The sequence below is a fragment of the Mustela nivalis genome (genome assembly GCF_964662115.1).
Source record: "Mustela nivalis genome assembly, chromosome: 11".
Classification (NCBI taxonomy): domain Eukaryota; kingdom Metazoa; phylum Chordata; class Mammalia; order Carnivora; family Mustelidae; genus Mustela; species Mustela nivalis.
In genome coordinates, this window is record NC_139030.1 from 49585691 (window position 1) to 49611862 (window position 26172).

Below are 26172 nucleotides of genomic sequence, written 5' to 3' on the forward strand. Positions count from 1 at the left end.
ATTCTCAGGTAGGTTCCATGCTGAGGGCAGAGCCCAGAGTGGGGGCTGGGTTTCAGGACCCTGAGATCTTGACCTCAGCTGAAGTCAAGATCAACCAATTGCACCACCGAGGTACCCCTGCATGTTTCAGTTTTATTGGCATTGATACTACTGCAGGTTTTCCCTAATTTGGATAAACTTTGGAGGGAAGACAGCCTGAATTACAAACTATTATCAAAGGATTATGGTATTGAACACACAGTAAAGTTGACTAGGTATTTCCAAATAATGACTTAAAATTTGTGAATCAAGTGGTTATATAAATGGGCATGTTCTAATAGTTCTTAAGTAGGTTAAATATTTTTTAGATATTTTTGTTCTTACTATTAATTTTTCCTAGGATATCCTAAATTAGTGGGTTTTAAGTTTTGGGGGCTTCCTATGCATAAAGATGTCTTAATGGTTTCTTTGAAATCTCAGTAGAGAGATCAAATTATGGTATAGATATGGTGTGAAGTGGTATTTGATATTGACTCAAATGAATTCATTTCAGCTAGTATTTGTTGAATATCTGCTGAGATGTTCCTTAGAGTAGGGTAAGAGAAATTATGTAATATAAGAGATAACTGAAGCAAAGTATACAGTTACAAGGACCTTAGAAATGGTACAAGTAAAATTCAGTTGAGGTTCACAGAAAAGAAATTCCTTCTGGTCCTATGATTCAAGGAGAACTTCATGAAATATAAATCTGATGGATCTATAATCTCCATGGTCCGGAGACCTATAGTGGACGGGAACTCTTATTGCTCACTTTTTGTGTTAAATAGATTTTATACTGTAAATAAATGATCGTTTGTTAGAATAATGGTGTTTTGGATCATAAAAAGTAGATTTTTATTAATTTCTTTCTCCCCAGTAAGGAAAAAAAGTGTTTTAATCTATGAATACAAAGAAAAGTTAAGGGGGGCCTGGGTGGCTCAGTAAGTTAAAGCCTCTGCCTTCAGCTCAGGTCATGATCTCAGCATCCTGGGATTGAGCCCCACATCAGGCTCTCTGCTCAAGAGGGAACCTCCTTCCCTACCCTCTCTCTCTGCCTGCCTCTCTGCCAACTTATGATCTCTGTCAAATAAATTTAAAAAAGAAAAAGAAAAAAGAAAAGTTAAATAAAATGTATATTACTTTATAGATGTGTACCGCACCCAGAAATTCTTAATCACTGATTTCCTGTTTCATGTTGAAAACATGAAAACATGAAATTCTTCTGTGATGGTTTGTGGTTAAACTGTCAATTGCCGTTGACTTGGCTGTTGCTTGACAAGGTCCCTGGGAGGAAGCTTGGGTTTACCCCAGTGAGATAGGGAAGCAACTTTTTATCTCTCCAGGATTGCTCAATGAATAGTGGAAAGTTTACAAAGAAGTAAGGATTTACTGTCACCTTTTGTTTACATGATTTGTGCTGGTTTCATTGGGTATAGGTTGCTTGAGGGTAAATTAATAACATCGAAATATATGATACTAAACAATGAATTCAGAGTAACAAATTAAGCTCTATTGAAATGCAGTGGTGATTATTTAATAAAGAGGCAGACAAATTTTATTTAACCTGTAATTGAATGAACATTAAAAACATAGGAAACAGAATTTTATTTTGACTCAGGAACTTCTCAGACACATAAAGATTTCTCTTTACCACAGTGTTTGAAAACCCTGTATCATTTGAGACTTTGCTGTTTTAACTTGTCATAGTCATTATCATAAACCTACCATTGATCCAAAATCATTCCCTCTGAATCTAGGAATTCTATAAAAAGGATTATGAATTCACTGCATTCACAAGCCCGTCTCCCCGTTGCATTTCTCTTAGCAACTAGGCCTCCTGGGATGTGCCACCCAGATGAATTTCAGTGCCAAGCAGATGGTGTCTGCATCCCGAAGAGCTGGGAGTGTGATGGGCACCAAGACTGCATCTCTGGATCTGATGAGCACCATGGCTGTCCCCCCAGGACCTGTCCTCCTTCTCACTTCCTGTGTGACAATGGAAACTGCATCCTCAGAGATTGGCTCTGTGATGGGGACAATGACTGCAGGGATATGAGTGATGAGAAGGACTGCCCCACTCAGGCCTTTCACTGTCCCAGTTGGCAGTGGCATTGCCCTGACCATAACATCTGTGTGAATCTGAGTGCAGTGTGTGATGGCGTCTTTGACTGCCCCCAAGGGACAGATGAATCCCCACTATGCAGTAAGTTTCCTGACCACAGTTTAATGGCCATAAATTCATTCTGAGCGCACAGTGGCCTGTTGGCCATCACCGTTGTCTCAGTCACCATATACCTTTAAGGAAGGGATTTCAGTTCCTCTATGAGTTCAAATCTGTGTAGGATAAGCATCATGGAATTCAAATAAATCACCACTGGCTGCTATTTCTCATTAAATCCTTTGCACTTGGTTCTGTGTTTTTACTTAATTTTTTAAAAAATGAGACCAAATGAGGCCATTAGATTGTCAAATTAAAAAAAAAATTTTTTTCGGACTGTGGTCCTAAGGTTTTCTAACTTTAATATTTTCTAATTTCAATCACAACTTGCCACAAAACAAATGAAGTTCGGGGATTTGTGTTTGCTGTGATTAAAATCCTGTGATTGGCATGTGATCCTAATTGCTGTCCTTTCTTTCTTTCCTTTTTAATCAATGCTCACTCTCAGATGAACCCTGGCCAGGTATGATTGCAAAATATTTAGATTCCTATGATTTTAAATGAGTTACGTTTGTGCTGAAGATATTCTAATCATTTTGACTAACTTCTCCCTCTAGAGCGTGTTTCATATCAGGACTCTGAAAAATAACTTTAGAGTATACACATGACAATGGAGGGCATTTGCATCCCAGGCATAAGATTGACTGTTCGGGTGGCTTCAGGCATTGCTGTTTTGGCCAGGAAAGGAAGCAATGGTGGCTACCTGGTGGATCTGTGCCCTCTAGTGTTCCAACTGCCTTTCCCTTTTCCATTTATTCACTTTCATAGATCTCTGAGCTCTTGCTCTTGAATGTCAAAGTCTTACCTTCCATTTCTCTGTAGGTAGAAGAACCTCAGGAAGCAAGTGGGAAATAATTTAAGTCTCTTTGCATGCTTTATCAATGACGGTTCTGTTTCTTGATGCTAGCAAGATTTTCCCAAGATTGTCTCACTGCACCAAATGGAGTTATAATAGAGGGTTTAGTGAAGAAAATGGTTTAAGTCTAGTAATTGTGAAGCACAGTAAGTCCTTGAGCAAATTAGAGCAGATACTGATGAGCCTATGGGACTTATCCAAGTGAGTGCTTTTCTTAGTTCTTACCTGGGTATTGTGTTGAAGGTGTCAGCAGGCTGTATGACAAATGTTACAATAGACTAAACCAAAAAAGCAAAGATTCCTGACTTTTCTCCTTTGTGATTCTCTTTATTCTAGACCAGGATAGCTGCTCAGATTCCAATGGTGGTTGTACTCATCAGTGCATTCAGGGCCCCTTTGGGGCTCAGTGCCTGTGTCCATCAGGATACCTTCTTGCCAACGATTCTAAGACCTGTGAAGACATAGATGAATGTGATGTCCCAGGCTTTTGTAGCCAGCATTGTTTCAATACAAGAGGTTCTTTCCGGTGCTGGTGTGATGATAAATACACATTAGACACTGACAGAAGGACTTGCAAAATTACAGGTAATGACTGAACTTGAAAGTGAACTAAGTCCAGCCAGTATAACAGCACACTCCAGAATTTAAGATCAAATGTTGCGGGCTGGTGTTTAACAGTGTTGGGAGTCAAATGGACTTGAATATTAGATGGGTTATGTAACCTCTTTAAACCTCAGTTTATTATGAGGATTAAATAAGTTAATACTCATAAAGATCTTGGCATATTTTGGAAAATGGAAGTTTAAACATAAGTAGGTAGATGATTTTTCTATTATTTAAAGTACTATCAATGGTTTTTGTATTTTTTAAAAATGATGTCTATATCACATGAGTCAGTTCAACCAGTATTAATTCAGTTTCTATGATGTGAAATTGATTTTAGTATGTGTGAAGCTATTGATTTGACTGCTTCAAAAGGGACCAAATAAAGAAGTAAGAAAAAAATAGATGGTTCCTTTCTTTTTCAAGTAGGAATGTGGATGGTAGACAGTCCAGGGGATAAAGTTAGGGGTAACGGCTGTGTGCCCTGCTAAAACTTGGCGTCATTCATTACCAAAAAAGAAGTAGAGAGGGGATATTGAGAGATAATTAAAAGTCTCTGCTACAGCTCAGTGCCTCAGGCAAAACAAAAATATTTTAAGAATTAATTCCTGTTGTTAGGAAGCCTGCATTCCAGAAGGGAAGATAATATTCAAAAGTAAGTACAAAAATAACAAATAATAACCGGGAAAAATGCAAGGATAGTTCGTTCCAGATTGATAGTGAGACAAACATTGCAGTATAATTATGCAAGGAAGAAAGCTATTTTGGAAAAAGCTTATATTAAATACTCGTGGAAATCAGCTATTAAGATAAACATGAAATGAATAAATTATTTTTATAGGGACTTCTCTTTGTTTTTCCTAGTACTATAGGTTGGAGTTAAGTCTTCCTTCTGTTATCAAAAGTATTGCATCAAATATTTAGGAGATGTTTTTTTTTTTAAATTTTTAAATTTTATATAAACACATAATGTATTATTAGCCCCAGGGTACAGGTCTGTGAATTGCCAGGTTTACACACTTCACAGCACTCACCATAGCACATACCCTCCCCAATGTCCATAACCCCACCACCCTCTCCCTGTCCCCCACCCCATCTCCTGCAACCCTCAGTTTGTTTTGTGAGATTAAGAGTCACTTACGGTTTGTCTCCCTCCTGATCCCATCTCGTTTCATTTATTCTTTTCCTACCCCCCAGACCCTCCTCGTTGCCTCTCAAATTCCTCCTATCAGGAAGATCATTTGATAGTTGTCTTTCTCCGATGACTTAATTCGCTAAGCATAAAATCCTAAGAGGTGTTTTAATTGTGGTGGTTTCTCCCACATTCATTGACATTTTTCATCTTCTTCTTGGGCAGGATCTGAAAGCCTGTTGCTGCTTGTGGCAAGTCAGAGCCAGATTATTGCTGACAATATCACCTCCCACGTTCACAGTATCTATTCAATTGTCCAGAATGGTTTTCACATTGTAGCTCTTGATTTTGATTCAGTCAGTGGTCGTGTCTTTTGGTCTGACGGAAGTCAGGGTCAAATCTGGAGTGCGTTACAGAATGGAACAGACAGAAGATTAGTAAGTACATTTCTGCTGATCTTCAGCCTGACTAGCCCCCTATCTTGGGTCTGTTACTCTTACTCACCCAGGAAAACAGGTCCTATCTCATCCTGGGTAGCTCTCCTATTCCCCTCTGGGCTGTATTGCACCCCAAAGGCCTGGATGTTCATAACTCCCAATATATACGGATATTTTAGAAAAGAATGTGGCCTCCAAAGGCAGATCTGTGATTCTGAATTCCAGGTCACATGATCCTGAGACTTCACAATTTTTTCCCCCATAGTCGATGAGAGCAAAGGAAAATATGTGGGAGTTAGTGGTTGCTTTTTCTTAGTTTTAGTCTGGTTATGTTTCTCGATCCATCTCCCACAGTTTGTTTCTTAACACTTGATGGTTGTGTTTCCTCAGCCCTGTAGGACTTAATTTTGTAATTGTTGGCATTTAATCAGTAAGGAGATTATTTTGGCATGTGAACATTATAAAGTTTCATAGATTTGCCAGTTTAGCGAATGGATAGAGCTTTTGTTTAAATGCAGAAGGTTTAAGCAGTAGAAGTATCCTAGAGTATTCAATCCTACTAAATGTAGTATATTTTTCTTGGAAAGCCCTACTGTTGATTTGGTGGTTAGCTACCTGGAAGACAAAATTTTCTCATTGTCATAAGCAATCATATGAGTTCAGTGTCTTATTGTAGATTTTCATATAATTTCAACATTTGTATCTATTATCTTTAGAATTCACTTTGTATTCATTTTTGTCTTTAGATACTTAACAGTGGTGTCACTATGGCTGAAAGTATTGTGGTAGATTGGGTAGGTCGCAATCTTTACTGGACAGACTTTGCTCTGGAAACAATTGAAGTATCTAAACTGGATGGTAGCCACAGGACCGTGCTGATCAGTAAGAATGTATCAAATCCAAGGGGACTAGCATTAGATCCCAGAATTGGGTAAGGCTTTTTTTTTCTTTTTTCTTTTTTAATGATACTGCTGTGACATGATTATGAGGGAAAAACAGTAGTAACCTGATGTGGCTGACATGCATACCTCAACATTTGAAATGCAGCCTTGTTTAAACATCTCTGTAGAAATGGTAACCATCCAAGGGTTAATTGGTATCCTTCCTTTAGTCTTCTTCATAAATCATAAGAGCGATTGGTTGTTCACTTGAAGAACACATGGATTCATTAGCTTGGTGATACAATTATTGAACCGATTGTTACAGAATTATATAATTAGGTCTCCAATGAATGCATATAATAGTATCCCATAGATGGGCCAGTTTATAACTTTGATATCTCATTGTTACACAACAGCAACAACAAAAAGCAAGATTTTCCTGCTTTAGTTTTATGTTATTAGAGTTCCCTTTTAGGTCATATAGGGAGGAAAGAGTTTGCCTGCTGGTCAAACAATGGGAAGGAGAAATTCTCCCATGTGCTTTGAAACCTTGGATGGCTTCCTTCCTTGAATTTACTTCAGATTCTCTAACTTAGATTCTCTTCAGTAGAATTGTGAGTTAGGCAGATGATACTCGATGGCAATGATGACTTCTAGGTATTGTGAAGTATTACACACCAGTGAAATTTAAGATGGATCTCTGACGATGAACAAGTGACTCTCTTATCTTAAAAAATGACAGCATAGATAAACAAGGCTAGATGGATGTTTATAGATCAGCTATTTGTGGATTATACAGAAACATGAATAGACATTGAGACATTTCATTGTCATAATGTTCTGCATGTTTTATGAACATTATAGAAACCCCCAGATGGCTTATGACTGCATTATGATCACAGTTTTACTTGGGGACACTGAGAGGAAGTCATACACTCTGTACAGACTTTCTCAACTGGAGATGATTTATTTTAAGCAGCACATAATGATGACTTTGTCTTACTTAAAGTGGCAGTTATTTTCCAGATTGAAATAATATCCTTTCCAGTTGGTAACAAATTTCATTTGCAGTGACCACTTGATGTTCTGGTCTGACTGGGGCCACCAACCCCGTATCGAGCGAGCCGGCATGGATGGCAATCTGCGCACTGTTATTGTCCAGGACAAGATTTTCTGGCCCAGTGGCATAACTATTGACTACCCCAACAGACTGCTCTACTTTATGGATGCCTATCTTGATTACATAGACTATTGTGATTATAATGGACAGCATCGCAGGCAGGTGATAGCCAGTGATTTGGTAAGTTGACACAGAGGAAGACTAAACTTACAAACCCATAAGAGTAGCTTAGTCGAAAGCACATACAGTAATAAGAAAACTAAGAAATGAATTATTGTGTTTTAGACATTACCAGGTCAATCCGGGGACTGTCAACAGGAGTCAGGGCTTATCCATATTTTCTTACCAACAGAAAATAAATATTTTCATTCCAGTTCATGGTCAGATTGTACCATGTCCAGGAAGGATTAATTGTTTGTGTGATTTAGTTGACCTGTAGATGCTGATCTGTTGCTTCTACGGTTTAGATAAGTGTGTTAAGCAAAAATTAATAATTTCATATTTAAATTCTTCAATTAATTCTTAACCTGTTACATATTTCATATCTTTCATTGGAGTATAATTGTTACACAATGCGATATTGGTTTCAGGTGCACAACTTACTGATTAGACAATTCTGAATGTTGATCAATTTTTATTCAGAAAATGCCAGTGAATTTACTTTCACAAGTTAAATGGGAAAATACAGAAAACATGTATTTTACCAAAGAGCTGTTCCGGACTTCTATTTAAAATTGTCATTGTTGGAGTGCCTGGATGGTTTAGATAATTAAGGTCTGACTCTTGATTCAGCTCAGGTCATGATCTCAGGGTCCTGAGATCTAGGCCCACATTGGGATCTGTGCTCACCATGAGTCTGTTTGGGTTTCTCTCTCCCCTTTCCCACTGCCCCTTCCCCTGATCATGCTGTTTCTGTCTCTAAAATAAATAAGTCTAAAAAAGTAATAAAAAATAATACAGTTGTCACTGTTGATAGTTCTGTTGCCTTAGGAGACCCTGGCAGGGCCTCCCTACCTTCAGAGAATAGGCATCTACTATCAGATTTATGTGAATCTGTGACTGGCAGAGATAGCACTGGATAAACAGTGGTGATAATGGGCTGGGGGCTGAGGCTTGGGAGTAGGAGATCCTGATAAGTCATCTTACTTATTTTTAGACTAAAATGTTGCTTTTGTTCGTAAATTGGATGCCCAGAGTAATTACCAGAGTAAAAGGGAAGACTAAATGACACACACAGGTGAAACAGTTTTGAGTAATACAATGGGATATAATACAATGGGATATATATATAGGTCAAGCAGTGCATTTTTTTATGTCTCTTGCACAATGGCTTCCCCATGTCTTTATTAAATAATTAAATGCTAAAGGAAACCATCTTCTTGGACAGATACCCTTTTCCTTTTGTATATTAGTCACCTTGTTTTTTATTTCTGGGTGAAGTCTCATTGTTCTCTCTGGCTTCACAGATTCTGCGACATCCCTATGCCCTCACTCTCTTCGAAGATTCCGTGTACTGGACTGACCGTTCAACTTACCAGGTGATTCGAGCCAATAAGTGGCATGGTGGGAACCAGTCAGTCATAATTCATACTGCTCAGCAGCCCCTTGGGGTTGTTGCAGTCCATCCTGTGAAACAACCAGAGGGTAAGTGGTATAGAGACATATGCCTGGGACTAGCTTGGAAAACACGTGTGCAGGGAATGCTGAGTGTACAGTGTTGCAGACCTTTTTGAGCAATACATTTTCCTTTCCTCTTCACCAACCACCCCAGTCCTAAGCTTTCCATTACTTTCATTTACTGTGGTAGACAAAAATCTTGCGTGTAACAACAGTGACTTGAAATTGTGTCCTTTTATTCAGCAGTTGGCGTCTGTCTCTGGGACGGTCTCAGAATCCCCATTTCCTTGGCCGACAACTGGAACACAGACCAGATAGTCTCTTCGATCCTTTTCTTGCTACCAGTCTGTGGTTTGGAGCAGCTTATTCTTAGGACTTGTTTATTATGGCACCGGTGTCCTGAGGGTTCCGTGCTGCGGCTTCCCCAAGTCATCCTAGACGTAGGGTGTGCATGGCTGGGGGTGACTTACACATTTGGCATTGGTAGTGTTCTTTTGGTGGGAAGAGGGATAAGTTGCTTAATCCTCACTTAATCTTCTCTCTTAGAAAAACAAACAAGAAACCCTCCCTGTAGTACTTTCTCATCATGTCTCAGAATCTGGCCCTTTTTCTTCCTTGTCTCTTCTTCCTTTTACTCTTTCCACGCTGTACTTCATTTTGGTCCCAAAGCATACCAGGCTGCTTCCTACACTGAACTTCTGTACCAGTTCTTTCTACTACCTGGAACACCCCTCTTCCAGACTTCTGCTTGAGTTCTTCCTTCAGGGTCATTTTGGATTCTCTCAAATACTCCTTGGTGGCCCTTGGCTGCCCTACATCCAAAATAGCGTGCCTCTCTCATAATGCTTCTGCTCTTCACCTACACATCTTGAAATCACATCATTTATGAGTTTAGTCCTGTCTCCTTTGTTAGAATATCAGCTGTATGTTTACAGTGTTCTCAGTGCTTAGAATGGTGTTTGGAACATAGTGAACATTTTTTTGAGTGAATGAATCTAACGCATTATATGTAATAAGGACACAGAGGATCCAGAGAACATTCTGTGAGTTGGGGATGCACACAGGATCCCTTATTTTTTAAAAACAGAGACACACAAACATGTCATCAATAGAGGAATAAAAGATGACTATCTAACCAAAACTTGGACGACAGTGGGTAAATGTCAAGGTCACAAAGGGAACGTGCATGTCAGTTTCATTTAATGTAAAAAGATCTCTCTTAGCTCAGGCAAAGAGACATGTAGTATTTGGCATCATGTATCTATTACTAAGCTCTGGGCTACTCAGTGGCTGTTTGTTCATAATCTGGTTATAGACAGGATTGATCTGTGACCTTGGGCAAGTCATTCCCCCCTCTTCCCAATTTTGTGTTAAAAGCACAATGCTAGGGAACATGGGAAAAAAATAACCCAAACCAACAGGGGTATCTCCACTGGAGGTCTCTGGGAGGACAGTAACAGCATGACTGTGTGCACATTTAAAAAATGTATTCATTTATTTTAATTGAGAGAAATTTGACATACGAGGTTGTATTTTTAGGTTTACAACATGATTTGATATCTGTATATATTATGAAATGATCATGACAATAAGTTTATTGTCTCCCATTATATGAAGTTACAAAATTTTTGGGTGTATGATAATTTTTAAGATCTACCCTCTTAACTACCTTCAAATAGATAATCAGCATTGTTAACTATAGTCATCATACTGTATATTACATCCTAGGACTTACTGATCTTTGTAATTGGAAGTTTTCACTTTAGACCACCTCCCCCCATGTTTCCCACTGCCTACTGCATGCAGCTGGCAACCGCCAGTCTGTTGTCTCTAAGAATTTGGTTTTTCTTAAATTTCACATACCACTGAGATCATGTAGTATTTGTCTTTCTCTCTGATTTCACGTAGTGTAATGCTTCCAAGGTCCATCGTGTTGTTGCAAACAGCAAGAGTTTCTTCTTGTTTATGGCTGAATGATACCAATAGTGTGTGTGTGTACCACATTTCCTTTATCCATTCATTCTGTGCACTTAATGTGAGAGGTCTTCGATTCACCAATGTTTTTGTCTTTCCTTTTTCTGTTACAGGTGAAAATTCATGTGCTTTTACCTCCTGCAGTCATCTGTGCCTGCTTTCCCATGGGCCACACCTTTATTCCTGTGCTTGTCCTTCCGGTTGGATTCTTTCTCATGATTCTGTGACTTGCTTGAAAGGTACAGTATGCCTGAAAGGGGAGCCCACCGTAGTCTAACAAAGTGGTGTCAGCTCTAATCCACTTGCTAATGGAATGTGGGCTGTGTTCCCTTCCGTGCAGCGAATGTCTGGAGCACGTGCTCTCTGGGGTGATTGAGGTGAGCCCCTCAGCTGTAATATGGTTTCTGTATGTGAAGCTCATAATGTACGCATGTACTTCAGCAATCTTTAACCTCATATTTTGTCTTACCTGGTTACAGGTAGGCAAGCTGTGAAGATAGGAAGTTCCAGATTCTGTGCCTAAGAAGTAACATTTAAAAAAAAAATTACTTATTTATATGACAGAGATCACAAGTAGGCAGAGAGGCAGGCAGAGAGAGAGGGGAAAGCAGGCTCCCCGCTGAGCAGAGAGCCCGATGCGGGGCTCAATCCAAGGACTCTGAAATCATGACCTGAGCCAAAGGCAGAGGCTTTAACCCACTGAGCCACCCGGGCACTCTGAGGGGGGGTGGGGAGTAAAAATTCTTGACACTTGTGTATGGCTTTATTTTTCAAGTTCCTTATCTTATTTTTATTGTTAACAATAGGAGTGTTTCAGTGTGAGTCTTCTGACACCAATTTCAGTAATTAATATCTGGTATTTTAAAAATGAAAATTTTCTTTTTGTAATAGACTGTAAGCGACTCTTGGAGCAATTTAATTTTGTTTCACTCTAGATATTTTTAGAAATGTATGTGGAGAATTATACTAAAGTTCTTCAGGGAGTAAGAACAAAAGGGAAAGAGAGAGTCAGTCCACTGAAGAGATTTCTGCTGGATTATGTACTAGATGTATAATAAAAAATCATTCACCTTTTGGTCAAAAATCTAGAGAGTTATCTAAGTTCCAGTTCTTTTCTTTTCTCAGAGAAGTGACTGTGTTTTTGGTACTGACAGAAATGGTTGCAGAGAAGTTAAATATTTAATGATAAAAAAATTCTTAAACTGAGAGAAAGTAGAATCCTAGTCTAGAGGGAAGTTAGTTTTCAAGTGGAAAATTCATGCCGAGTCCAGGAAATTAATGGTGTTTTCAGATTTTGCAGATGGAGGCTTACTGAAAATCGAATTCCATCAGGATATAATATTTTGCAATGATACTTTCATGATGAAAGATTTTAATTATTGGTAATGCTTACAAAGGGATTGGCATTTGCTGTTTTTCTCCAGAGACTTATTATGCACCTAATCCTTGTTGACATTGTTCAATTTAGTGTGTCCTCTGAGTCTTTCAGCAAGAAGATTAAACTGGGGCTATAGACATTTTGGATACAAAGCATTCTTTCACCCCGCAAAGATTGTTGAACTGTGCATTAGGGATTCGTGTAATCAATAATACTATCTGATGGTGATTGATATCTAAATAGTAGCTTTTGTTGTTTCTTAAATAATTGCACTGGTTGTTTTCCATGGACTGACTTTACTGAAGTGGAATTTTTGGGGGTATTTCTCAGGTGATTTCTGAGCACCAGTTGGGTAACTTAATGCCAATATATGTTAACTAAAAAAGAGTTCCACTTTTTTTTTTTTTCAATAATAAGCTTAGAAGACTTGATAAGAACATTTTTCTTGATTTACAGGTTAAATAACTTTTAAAATATTGCTTACTAAGTGTCTAGAATATCTTTGGAACCGCTCATGGATAAGGTTAAGTGAAAAAGTAGATACTGTTCAGTATTGGCCATAGGAAAAAAACGCATTGAAAAGGTCTGGAAGGAGCGCTTAGGTGGCTCAGTCGGTTTGGCGTTGGACTCTTGATTTCGACTCTGATCAGGATATCAGGGTTGTGGTATTGGGCCCTACATCGGGTTCTACACTCAGCATGGACTCTGCTTGAGATTCTCTCTCTCTCCCTTTCCCTCTGCTCCAACCTCTCCCCCAGCATGTGCTCTCTCTTTCTCTCTAAATAAAATAAATAAAATCTTAAAAAAAAATAAAAAGTTTGGAAAACAACAGACATGAACATCAATAGTGGTTACAGTTCAGCAAGGGAATTACGATGTATTTCTATTTTTTCCGATTCTATGTTATAAAATTAAAAACTGAGAAGTGTCTCTGCATGAAATAGCTTTTTATTCTTTAGAAAATATGTTCTCTGCAATGGCAAAAGACCAAAAAATAAACAAAAAGCAAACCAAAACATCTCCCAGCATCCTCTACAATAAACAACCTGAAATCCAAAAGAGGTTTCTGGCTCAGACTGAAGGACACAGGGAAGTTTTTTCAGTGATTATATGCAATGTAAGAAGAAAACATTGCCTGCGCACACTGTTGGAAAGTTTGCAGGCACTGATCAGTTAGTGCAAGGTCTGAGTTAATTAAGGAGGACCTGGTTACGGAGAAATAAATGTTGCTTTCCAATTACATCATCAATTTCCAATTACATCATCAATTTCCTGTTTCTGACTGCTGTCTCTGCTTCTCTGCTCTGCTAATATTAATCATAATGGGATCATGACATAAAGAATAAAAATGAAGAAATGATTTTTTATTTCAAAAGACAGACAGGTGCACCTGGGTGTCTTCGTTGGTTGAGTGTCTGCCTTTGGCTCAGGTTATGATCCTGGAATTCCAGGATTGAGCCCTGCACCAGGCTATCCTGCTAAGCAGGGAGCCTGCTTCTCCCTCACTGCTTCTTCCTCTGTCTCTCCACCTTCTCGTGCTCTCTCCCTCTCTAATAAATAAATAAAAATCTTAAAAAACAAACCCAAAAGACTGAGACATGCTGTCCTAGGATGGCTTAAATGTCACTTCCTCCTGAAGTCCTTCCCATTCAAGCCCAGTCTATGCATATTCCTTCATTGGGACTCATAAGCGTCCATGTACTTTCCCTTGTTTTGTAGACTCTTAAGTTCCTTGAGGATTTAGTCCACCTGATAGGTACTCATTGCCTGTGGCACATGGCAGCACTGAGTAAATGCTGAGTGAATGACAAGCCCTTTAGTAACCATTTTTTCTCCTTCAGTTCTGTATTTTGACCCATTTGCTCCTTTATAGCTGTGTAATGTCATAAAATCACTCCCCTTTTTCCTTTACCACTGAGTACTTTTTACACCCCCCGCCCCATGCCACTTGTCTCAGTGGTCAGTCCTGTCTAGCTCTTCCCTGGCATCACCCTTCACCTTGACTCTCACGCTTCCTGACAGCACAGCTTTGAATGACACTCCCCCTGTGGTGCATGGCCCATAAATATTCCCAAGTGGTCAGTCCTCTCAAATCCAGCAGCAGCCATCAGATCAAGGGGCCCGAGACACAGCCTTGTGAAGGAGTAGTGGCCAAAGGAGTAGATCTGGGTAGGGCTAGAGAGGAGCTGCTTGGAGGAATCAAGAAGGCCCATGTTTGATGGATGAGAAATGCAGTTTTTAGGTGCTCTGGTTGAGAATCCTCCAGTTAAACAGAAGGAAAATTACATATTTACAAGAGCAGTATTAAGTTCTGAGTAAGTAAAATTTAAAATTTTCCCTGTGATAATTGGGGAATATTTCTTGTTTTTACTGAACAAATGAACACTTATAATGTATAATGAATATCTCAATATAATTTCAAATACATCGGAACTCCTAATATAGCTTTCTTACTGCAGTTAAATGAAGTGAGTGATAATTTGATACTCAGCCTGCACTTTTTGCAGAGTAGTGCTTAGGAACATAAGTTCTGGAGTCTGAAGATCTGGCTGTGTGACTTTGGTTAAATCGCTTTATTTTTTGTGCCTCCTTTGAAAGTTGGGGTGTGGGGAAGTGTTATGACCCAACAAACAGGGTTATGAGGCTTTAGGGAGATAAATTAAGTGAAATAATATTTGGGGCATAGTATGTGTCACATATTCTCTATAAACTGGGACGATTATTACGGCTTTTGCATTGGTTCAGAAGAGAGGCAATGTGGAGCAGTTGAGAGAGGACAGGCTTATGAGTTAAACGGCCGTTAGCCCCTGCAAGTTGCCTTGGCCTTGGTTGAAAACAACTTTGCAGGTTTATTGGGAAAGACTAAAGCTATATATAATAGCTGTAAAATATAATAGTTAGTGGTTGCAATATTACTTTAAATGTTTACTATGTTAATAAATGCTAAGTTATTTTTAGTAATAGAAATGCCAGGAACAAGGAAAAGCTAATGCGGTGTTAAAATAAGTAAAGAGCCAAAATAATCCCTTTGAAGAGCTAAAACTTTCCAGATTATTAAAATAATGAAACCATCATTTTTAGCAGGTGAAAATTATGCAGTGATTAATCATTTTAATTTTACTTAATATGTGATATGCTCATGTAGATGTTTTCATACCACAAAACTCAAGTTGCAGTTTTCCTTTTCTGAAATAGTCATAAATAAAACCCCACTCTTGAATTTCATCGATTTAGATTTTTTTGCTAAAAGGACTACAGATGGGATAAAGGTTATCTTTGAAAAAAGACCTCTTACTTCCTGTTAAGGAGATAAAGTGAACTGATAGTTAGAATAAGACACTATGAGGATGTTTAAGTTGCAATGTACAGATACCTTTGAGGACTTCAGAAGATACTGTTTACATATTCATTTATGCTTCCATCTGTTTATCCATTTATGGTTCTTTCATTTGGTTAGCAGATACTTATTTGGCAACTATTACATGCCAGGTTTAGGGACATAACAGTGAGTAAATCAGACATAGTTACAACTTTTTTGGGAGTTAGAATCAAGCGCAGAAGACAGCTGCTGATCAGAGAACATTTGGAGAGATAATACATTGGATTTATTTAGTAAAGTCTCTAATAAACACTAAGCTACACTTGATAATATTAAAACTAATAACTTGCCATTCAGCAATAATAGTCCATATGTTTTCTTTGACTTTTTTTCAAAATCCTTTTCTTGAGTTATTGGGTATTAGGTTTGTCTGTGTGTTCCCTGTGATGCTTAATAAAAGCAGATGCTTTATCCATGTAAGCAAGGGCTTCACGAAGAGTAAGGGAAATACCGACCTGCCTTGTGGGGGGAAGTCCAGGAGCACTATATGTAGAATTGGAGGTCTGGTGCCAGGGAAACCTGCTGAAACACCCAATCCAAGGCCTGGGTTGTCTGATGAAATGTGTACCATGTATGATATTTACTGCTGCAAAACTGCAAGAGCATTTTATCCTAGGAGGTGATAACAATCCACTGCCTTCCATTACTCTACATGTCTGGGAATAGTGGGGTATAATTTTGATAATTATTTTTCTGTTTTCACAGATGATCAGCCTTTCTTAATAGTCATGAGAAACAGTATAATTTTTGGAATCTCCCTTAACCCCGAAGTGAAGAGCAACGATGCTATGGTCCCCATATCAGGGGTGATAAACGGTTACGATGTTGAGTTTGATGACTCAGAGCAGTTCATCTATTGGATTGAGAATTCAGTAAGTTTTGAATAACATTGAAAGTGTATAACTGGTTCTTGGAAGAGTCTCCCTGCACCGATGCCTTCTTAAAAGCAAACATTTGTTGGGTGGATAAAGGGAAGTGGTTCAGAAATTAATTTACCACTCAGTTTTTTTAAAAAAATTACTTGATTTAAATTCAGTTAATTAACACATAGTGCCACAAGGTTTATTTTGGTGAATAATGTACAAAGGAGGCTGGCCTGGAGCAGTCAGATAATAAGCATATTTAAGCTATTAGATGTTATTTATTCATCCAGCAAGTATTAAGTGCCTACTCTTTGCTCTGCGCTGAACTAATGACTTGCTGCTGTGGAATACACACCGAAAAGAAGGAGCAACAAGGCTTGCTCTTGGGAAGCTTAACCTAGTAGAAGATATTAGACGATCATAAAAATGATCATAACAAGGCTTACTTTTGGGAAGCTTAACATAGTAGAAGATCTTAGACAGTCATAAAAACGATCATAACAAGACAAAAAGCAATAGTTTCCTGAGGAAATTCCAGCAAAACATTTGATGCTGGGGTCTTCATCAGCATATTTGCCTCCAGGATTAAAAAAACATTCCTCAGTTCCCTTCCTGTGGGAACTCACCCTTTAGAGGAGAAGATCTTTAGATCAAGACCATCAAGATCTTTAGAGGGAAGATCTTTTTGTTTGATGCTTCTCTCCTCTATGTAAATAAAATGGGCTTTTATGGCTGTTTTAGCCTCCTGATTTTCACCTATGACTTGGGTTATTTTTATGACATTTTTATGCCTCTGGTCTGTGATAGTTAAGAAATGAATCTCTGTAGCCAGTCTCAGGAGGCAGCCTAAATGATGATACTTGAACAGTCCTCAGACACACTTAAAAATCAGTGTTTTCAAAGTATTGCTGATGTTAGTTAGCATTATACAGTATGTGCCCGCTCAATGGTGCTGAACCTTTGCCTTGTCTCCAGATGTGAGGAGTGTTCAAGAAACATGGCAGCCAGCAGTAACCACAGTGAAGAAAGTGCCTCCATATAGAAACTGTGGGCTTGAAACAGCTCACTTCTCTTCATCTTTCTTTCTAGGGTGTAATTCAAAGAGTGAAGACAGATGGTACCAACAGGACAATATTGGTTTCTCTATCTAGGGCGGGGCCTTCCATGAGCCTGGCCTTAGATTGGATATCAAAAAACTTATATTACACCAGTTCTGGAACTTCATCAATTGAGGTAATGATTCCATAATACTGTTTACAGGAACACTGGTTTTTGATGCATCTAAAATCTGTTCACAAGAAATATTTTCCTAGATTTTGAACTTATTTTTCAGCAGAGGCGAAAGGGAGGAGTTTATCAGTATGAACTATCAGATTTAGAAGTGAAAGAATAAAACCACCTTAGAAATAAATTATTTGGAACTTTCTACTGCCTTACTTTATTTTCCTCCTAAGCATCAATATTAGCTTGTTCATATAAAAGGATTTTAGATGATCTATAAAAATATATAAAAAGATAAATGAAAAAATTACATAAGGATTTCAGCATTAAGTATGAAAGAATAGAGTAGGCTGGAAATTTTCCCTATCTTTCCTCACCAAGTCTGTAACGTATTTCAGGACAAACCAAATTTATAGGTTACTTCTATTCTAAGATGGAAATCTTTCTATGGCTCCATACAGTTTTTCTAACAGTGAAACAGAAAGTAGAAACTTGATTCTAATTCCTTTGATACTTTCCTCGATGTGATAAGTATTCTTTTTACTTTAATTCCCAGAAGAAATTTTAGATGGGGTACTGGTATACAATCACATGAAGTAAATCAGAGGTAACTCAACTAGTATTGGTTTGCTCCATTCTGGGACAAGGTTAAAATATATGAGGGATTATTAAAGATTTTTATTTATTTATTTGTCAGAGAGAGAGAGAGAGCACAAGCAGGGGGAGCTGCAGAGGGAGAGAGGGAAGCAGGCTCCCTGCTGAGCAGGGAGCCCAACACAGGGCTCCATCCCAGGACCCTGGGATCATGACCTGAGCTGAAGGCAGACACTTAACTGACTGAGCCGCCCCGACTTTCCTGTAAGGGATTATTAGTTCATAATAATTTGAAAGTGAAAATTTCTAAAGCAAGGGGAGGGTCTTGTGAGCGGGGCAGTTAGTGAGGATGTGCAGAGTGACAGTTCACAGCTCAGGGTGAGGCACCACCTGCTTAGCTGGTTCTCTGTGGAGTATTCAGAAAGACAGATGCCGAATGAAGGTGAGGAAGGCTTCTAACAGTCAAGTGGGTAAGTCAGCACAGATTGGACAGGGGAAGTGCTTATTTGACGGTCAGAACCATGCTTTTAGTTTACAACGGTCTTCTACAAACAGGATCTCGGTAAATTATCACAGCATTCCTGAGGGCAGGTAAGGGTAGTGCACATTCACAATTAGAGGGACATTTGAAATATGTACAAATGCTAACCTAAGCTCTTAACATGAGGGCGATCTTGGAGATTCATCTGGTTCAAGCCTTTTGTTGTTTAGATAAAAGCCTGAATTTTACATAATTTGAGAAACTGGCTTCAACAGTTAGCTTCCCTGCCCTGATTCCCAGGAGGTGTTTTGAGTTTGCCTTGTTAAAAAGGACAATTCCAGCAGTCCAGCCTGCTGTAGCCCCCTTTGATAGTGACAAAATACATTTTTTCATAACCTCAACTACAAGTGTCACTCTCCCATCAAAAGACAGGCACGATTGACTGCCTAAAACTCTTAATTCCAAACTCACATCTTAGCATATCTTCATTCTGAATGACAATGTGTTCCTACTCTGTCTTTTGTTTCTTGCTTTGTAAATAGTTTTCGAAAGTAGGGAGCATGTTTCCTCCATCAGTATTAAGTACAATGAAAAGGCACTAGCTGATGGATACTGTGTGAACGTATGTGTGTGTGTGTGTGTGTGTGTGTGTGTGTGTGTGTGCACGCAGTACTGGTAAGGCCTAAAGTCTGTAATTGTGTCCAAATGCAGTGAGGCACGGAGGAAAGATAATTTGCTTTGGATTCCAAACACCTGCTTTGAGTCTGGCTTACTGACTTCCTAAACACATAGTACTAAACAGAGATCAGTCCCACGGTTAGTCCTGGATCTTCAAAGATGAATAAAATACTTGTTTCTTCCTTTAAGTGGTTCACACATCTGACAGACATGCAAAGAAATTGCTCTGTTCCAGTGTGTTAGGTATAATATGAGCAGTGACTGTAAAGTGTTCTGTGACTAGGGGAAGAGGTAAACGTGTGAGGCGGGAGAATGGCAGGAGAACCAATTTCCAGGGAGCTGTGTCCTGAAAGATGACGCATACTGATCTCTGCTAAATGAAGAAGTAAGGAAAAGTCTTCCCATGCGGAGAGAAGCACTTGATAAGGACTTTAAGATACAAAAATGCATTTTGTGACTGGGGACAGCACTGTATTTCCTCCATTCCCGGGCTATTTGACATTGGACAAGTTACCTTTACTTCTCTGAGCCTCTGGTTCCATACTGTAAAATGGGGTTCTGGCTCAGTAACTAAAAGTACTTCTGGACACTAAGGTAGCCCGTGAATACAGAGTCCGGTTTCCCTCAAACCACCAGTATGTTCAGAATAGCCACAGAGGAGCTATGAGAACAATGATCCAGAGGTAAATTGCACTTTTAGTGTTTTTTATTGGTTTTCTCCTCTGGTGTTGTCAGTAGTGACTCTCTCAGGGGAATGTTAGATGGAGTAAGGATGCAGAGATCGTGTTCGCTTACTGTTTACACGAACCCAATAACTTCCGGGATAAGAATAACTCATACTTAGTTCAAATTTGAAAATAAGAGAAATACTGAATAAATTGTTTTCCACTAGGGGTAGCTGTGTGCCCATTCACTAAACGCAGTTATGTTGCTGGAGAATGAGGCATACAGAATGGTTGTGTGAGAGAGAACTTGATACAAGCCAAAAAAAAAAGGGAAAAAGAGCTTTCCTTTGAATTTAAAGAGATCCTTAAGTCCAGTAAAAGTAGAGAAATTTTGACAGAAAGAGGCAAATTAAAAAGAAAGATACCAGGAAGGAGAGAGAAAAATTTAGAAGAGTGAGGGATTAAAGAGAGGTGTGTATGGGGGGGGGGGGATGAGGAGGAGGAGGAGGGAGTTAAAAATACATATAGAGACAGAAAGAGGGCAGAGATAGAAATGTAAACACTGATCCACAAATAATCTATTTGCATTAAAAAGCAGCTTTATAGAAAAACCTTAATGCCAGTCAGCAATCAACATACATCTTCTAATCTCTTACCTCTCTGATGGTCTTAAGTGCATATTAGAATAGCCTCATTCCTATAAGAAGGTATTTGTAATATAGTAACCCATATTTTTCTGTGATGTTTCAAGATTCTGCTAACATTAGTTTTCACAATTTACAGCGATAATAATTAAAAATAGATAACACTGAGAAAGCCACTTAAGGTCTCTTTCATCATATATAATAATATATAGTATATATGATATATAATAGTTTCTTCATATATAATATGGGCATTCATAATATGGTATCTGTCACACAGAATTATTGTGAGGATTCAATCCAACAATGCTTACTATAATGCCTGCTACATAATAAGTGTCCAGTAAATGGACCAATAAGAAAAATAGGAAACACACACTGGGTGCCATGTTTAAGGCTTTACATGTATTATCTCATAGTTCTGTGCAGAATATCCCATTATTGTCCACATTTTACTAATAAACTAAGTTCAAAAAAGTGAATTTACTTGCCTCAGGCAGATCTAGATGGTCAGGGATTTGAACTCTTGCATTTTAACTTGACTGTTAACCTGTCACAGATTTCACTCAGAATAAATTTGGACTGGTTGGTCAACTGTATTTTCGATGATGGGCCATTGGGTGCCAAGTCACTGGAATTCCGGAGAGCTCTGGGGCTCCTATGTTTCTTCCAGAGTTTTTTCCTGTGTCCTTTTCTGAAGACATTTTTGTAGTTTCTCTCAGGTGATGAGTCTGCATGTTTACCCATTTGAATCCTTCTTTTATCCATATAAATTTCCTCTCCTGAAACTTGAGGTGAATTGACATAGGAATTTAAGGGATGATTTTGCTTTTCTTACTTTCTATTGAGCTGATTTCCTCATAGCCCTGAAATGCAATTAGGGATTATCTGAATCTCACACAAACCCTCCCATTCATCTCTAATTGGGCTTTGGAATTTGTTGTGTAAGTTCTCCTTCATCTCAGTTTTCTTTGTTTCCCCTTATGAAACTCAGTTCTAATAAGTGATTTTGTGCTATAGGTTTTGAAACTGCAGGGAGATATCAGATACAGAAAAACACTGATTACCAATGATGGGACAGGTTTTGGAGTTGGTAGTCCAGTTGGCATAACTGTTGATCCTGCTAATGGGTGAGTGTTCATAAATGACACGTATCTTCTATGCAGCACCATTCTTGTTAATATTATGGCCTGATAAAATGGAAGATTTCAAAGTTAAGACCTTTTCTGATTTCATATGCCAACATTTTGAAAAATACAGAGCTCAGTGAGAAAGAGAAATAGCTCCGAGTTAATGTGAAGCATATAATTTGTGTTTTGTTCTATGTTCTTTAAATTAGCAACATTGGATAACTGGATAACATTTGAAGTAGAACTTGAAGAATTCAAGGCTTCTCATAGGTAGAGAGTAGGTTGGAACTGGGGAGTGGTTCTTGAGGTCAAGTGAGCAGTGAAGGCATAGAAACATTTCAAGGTTTTAGCATGATCATGTGGAAGACTGGAACCAGAGGTTTCGAGTTAGGGGTGGTTGACAGGATGGGAGCTAAAAGTATTTGGGGACAAATCCTGGAAGGACTTTAATGTCATTATACTAAGAAGATACATTTTATTCTTTTGAGAAATAAAAAGCCAGCTGGGAATTGGGAGGAAAGGAATTATGATAGAATCAAATACGTATTTCAGGAAGATAGGTCAGATAAGAGTGGAAGAAACCAGGAGCAGGGAGACTAGTTAGGAGAAAATGTTCAGCTAGGGGAGAGAGTTCCCAGTTAAGGTTTCGTAGCTTAAATTTTTGGTCAACTCAGAAGTCACAAGAGTTTTGTGACTTTGTCCAGCAAACTTTTGGTAGCCTGGAATTTGAGAGAAGAAAGAAAATTATGACAGGAACTCAGGGCCAATGACTAACAAGTTAAGCACAATGGGAGATCAAGAGAATAAATAAGGATGTTGGTAAAATGCTTATGCGTTAAGTCCAGGCAGAGAGGAACCAAAGGTTTGGAAGCTCAGGCAAGTTTTAAGGTTGACGAACAGACACAATAGAAGAAATAAAATAGGAGCAGTGAAGAGATGGGAGAGTTTGGTCAAAGCAGAGAATGTCAGAGTTTGAGAACTTAGAAGTAGGGAAGTTTAGATTTGAAGATGAGGTTCATGGACAGGCATATGGAGGGTGCAAGAAGTTTGCAAATAACGATTGAAATGAAGCGTTTTGAAGACTTGTGGGAAAAGACCATAGTCTCCTGAGGCTGTTGCAGCAGATGAGGTAGAAGGAATGGAAACTTGGATTCATATCCAGAAGGTATGTCCACAGAGGACTTGGAAAGCAACCCTTCATATACATTAATGAAATTTTATGTATTATGTATTTGGCAGTTGGAGATTAGGTTTATGTACAATATTTCATTTTTCATCACAAAAATCAGAAAAGAAAGTAGCTGGTCTTGTGCCAGATGATGATTTGGAGAAGAGTTAACTAACAGGTCTGAGAAGTAAGCAGGGAGGTACCAGTGTCCTTCCCAGGACTGCATATGCGCGATTCTTTGAAAGACATTGATTGTTGATGTAGGCTCGCTCTTAGTAATAAACTTTGAATTCACCTGATCAGGGTTAAGGATCCTCCATCAATGTAGGTTGCTAGCATCCTATTTTAAATACCATTTTCTTTCTTTCTTTCTTTCTTTTTTTTTTTAATAAGATTTTATTTGACAGAGATCATGGTAGGCAGAGAGGCAGGCGGGGTTGGGGGGTGGGGAAGCAGGCCAGGGAGCCTGATGTGGGGCTCCATCCCAGGACCCTGAGATGATGACCTGAGCCGAAGGCAGAGGCTTACCCCACTGAGCCAGCCAGGCGCCACTAATACCATTTTCAATAGACTCTATCCTAATAATAATAAGAAAATATACAGACATTGACAAAACGCCAGCTAAGTACTCCTCCATCTTTTAACAAGGTACTAACAGTTCAGATTTCCTCCACTGAACTGTGCACATTTCAAGGACAATCAATAACACTTTTTTTTTCATTTAAATATTTAATGTAACTGTTTTATGCCTGTCTGTTTTGTGAAATGCTGGTGTTTTTCCATGGTTGAAGGAAACTGTACTGGTCAGACCAAGGAATAGACGGTAGTGTTCCGGCCAAGATTGCAAGTGCTAACATGGATGGAAAATTTCCAAAAGTTCTCTTCTCGGGAAATCTTGAGTACGTGGAGTTCATCACCCTTGATATTGAGGAGCAGAAACTCTACTGGGCGGTCATGAGCTCGGGAGTGGTACGTGCACTCTGTTGATCTTCATTGCCTAGCTTGTGTAGCTGATACTGATGTTCCTTGTCTGTCTGGGGTTCCTGAATAACCTCCCTTGGCCACTTGGACCAGTGTTTTATTGCCCTTTCTTCCTAATAACTTTTTTCCCTAGAGCAAATATTGCCCTAGTTGAAGTCATTTTTCACTAGTTTGTGCATAGTTCCTTATAGAATAATTTTCATTGTCGTTTCCCCGATCCTTTGCTTTTCTTCAAGATAAAAATATTTCCATTTTTCATTTCTTATTTGTCCTTGAAGAGCCATTTCTTTCATGTTTTAGTGATTTCAGTGATTTTCTTTGAAAGCTATCTAGGCTCTCCAGTTGTAGAGACTAAGGGGATAAAAAAGTAAATACCAAGCCTTTGAGCATGGCATCCCCTCCTAGCTATGTGCCATTGTCTAAGGTCTTGACATGGTTGATGCATATGGGAAAAGTCCCTTTGGTGGTAATTTTAAACTTCAAGGTTGAGCTCATTATTTTCTGCAGTAAGATGAAGAAACTATATAATTACATCCATTCACAGAAATAATGTTTGATCATCACTGTTCAAGGCATGTAGAAGGTGCTCAGTAATAACTATTGATCAATTAAAATATTGCTGTGGATATTGTATTGAATATGTGTCAGTCTCTTCCCTGTTTTTTATTTTTTTAATTGGTATTTTTTTCTAATTTAAAATCATCTTTAGTAATTTGTTTTTATGAAATTTCATCATTAGTATGTATCTGTTTTTCTGAAGAGCAGACTGTGATCCAGTCTTTGCATTGGTAAGTTCCTCTCAGTGGTTGGTAGTAAATGAATCCCTGTAAATATTATTATCATTACCATTATTATTTTCAGTTAACCAGCATTTAGTACATCACAAGTTTTTGTTGTATTGTTCAACAGTTCATTAGTTGTGTATAACACCCCGCATCATCCCAACATGCACCCTCCTTATACCCATCACCCCGTTACCCCATCCACCCACGTCCCTTCCTTCTGTAAGCCTCAGTTTGTTTCCCAGAGTCAAGAGTCTCTCATGGTTTGTTTCCATCTGTGATTTTTTCCCATTCAGTTTTCCCTCCCTTCCCCTGTGGTCTTCTGTTCTATTTCTTATATTCCACATATGAGTGAAACCTTATGATAGTGGTCCTTCTCTGCTTGACTTAATTTCACTAAGCATAATCCCTTCCAGTTCCATCCATGATGATGCAAATGGTGGGTATTCATCCTTTCTGATGGTATATAAATACTCCATTTATATACAAAGCACATCTTCTTTATCCATTTGTCTGTTGAAGGGCATCTTGGCATCTTGTGGACATTACTGCTATGAACATTGGGGTGCATGTGCCCCTTCTTTTTACTACTGCATCTTTTCTTCCCTGCTTTTTAAATAGTGGTGATTTCAGATGTTTTGGACATTGATGGTCTCCTTAATGTTGCACAGTAGGTCCGATGTTCAGTTTGTTATTAGTTCAGCAGTGCCAGTTTCAATCCTAATATGGACTTAACAGTGGTGATAAACTAAGAACACTGAATAGAAGTAGTGATGAGTGAAAGCACTTCGCGCACTTCAGTGTCTGTATGCAGTAATGAGGGAACTCTTACCACATGGTGTGATCTCTCTGGCAACTTAATATGTCCCAGACAGTGCCCACCACCTTTCTCCCTTCCTATTTTCACATCTGCTCTGCCCTCCTGAATGTGTGGGCTTTCTGGAGGTGTGACTCTCCATCTTTTCTCCCAGGTCAGAGCCCTCATGTTTCCCTCACTCTAATATCCATCAAAAAGTGCTGGCCATTTGTCCTCTGCCTCTTTTCTCAGGTGCAGCCTTTCTCTGCCACTTCCACCCTGCTGGGCCTTGATCGGATGATCGCTATCATTAATCAACCTTACTTTCACGATGGAGGCATGTTGTCTTCATAAATCCACAACAAATAGGTCTGATCACTGCTCAGCTTGAGGAATAGCTCCAGACACCTCAGCTGAGCTTGGACAGCTAATCTGGTCCTGGTCCGCTTCTTCAAAGCTCCCCTCCAAGCTTATCTTCCCTCTGCTCTGACTTTCTGGAACTTCTGTCAGTTTCTAGGGCATAATCTGCTCTTGTAACTGCTGGGTTTCCTTGTCC

At 38.8% G+C, this 26172-nt stretch overlaps 1 protein-coding gene across 1 annotated transcript in view; it reads left to right on the forward strand.

The window, feature by feature from the left end:
* Positions 1-26172, forward strand: part of LRP2 (LDL receptor related protein 2) — a 197737-nt gene that overhangs the window by 101492 nt on the left and 70073 nt on the right. The window contains exons 25-35 of the mRNA XM_082689243.1: positions 1844-2221; positions 3429-3677; positions 5053-5264; positions 6011-6195; positions 7217-7445; positions 8732-8909; positions 10970-11095; positions 16319-16485; positions 17566-17709; positions 21780-21889; positions 23849-24026. Coding sequence (XP_082545369.1) covers positions 1844-2221; positions 3429-3677; positions 5053-5264; positions 6011-6195; positions 7217-7445; positions 8732-8909; positions 10970-11095; positions 16319-16485; positions 17566-17709; positions 21780-21889; positions 23849-24026 — 2156 coding nt within the window. The remainder of the gene's footprint in view (positions 1-1843; positions 2222-3428; positions 3678-5052; positions 5265-6010; positions 6196-7216; positions 7446-8731; positions 8910-10969; positions 11096-16318; positions 16486-17565; positions 17710-21779; positions 21890-23848; positions 24027-26172) is intronic.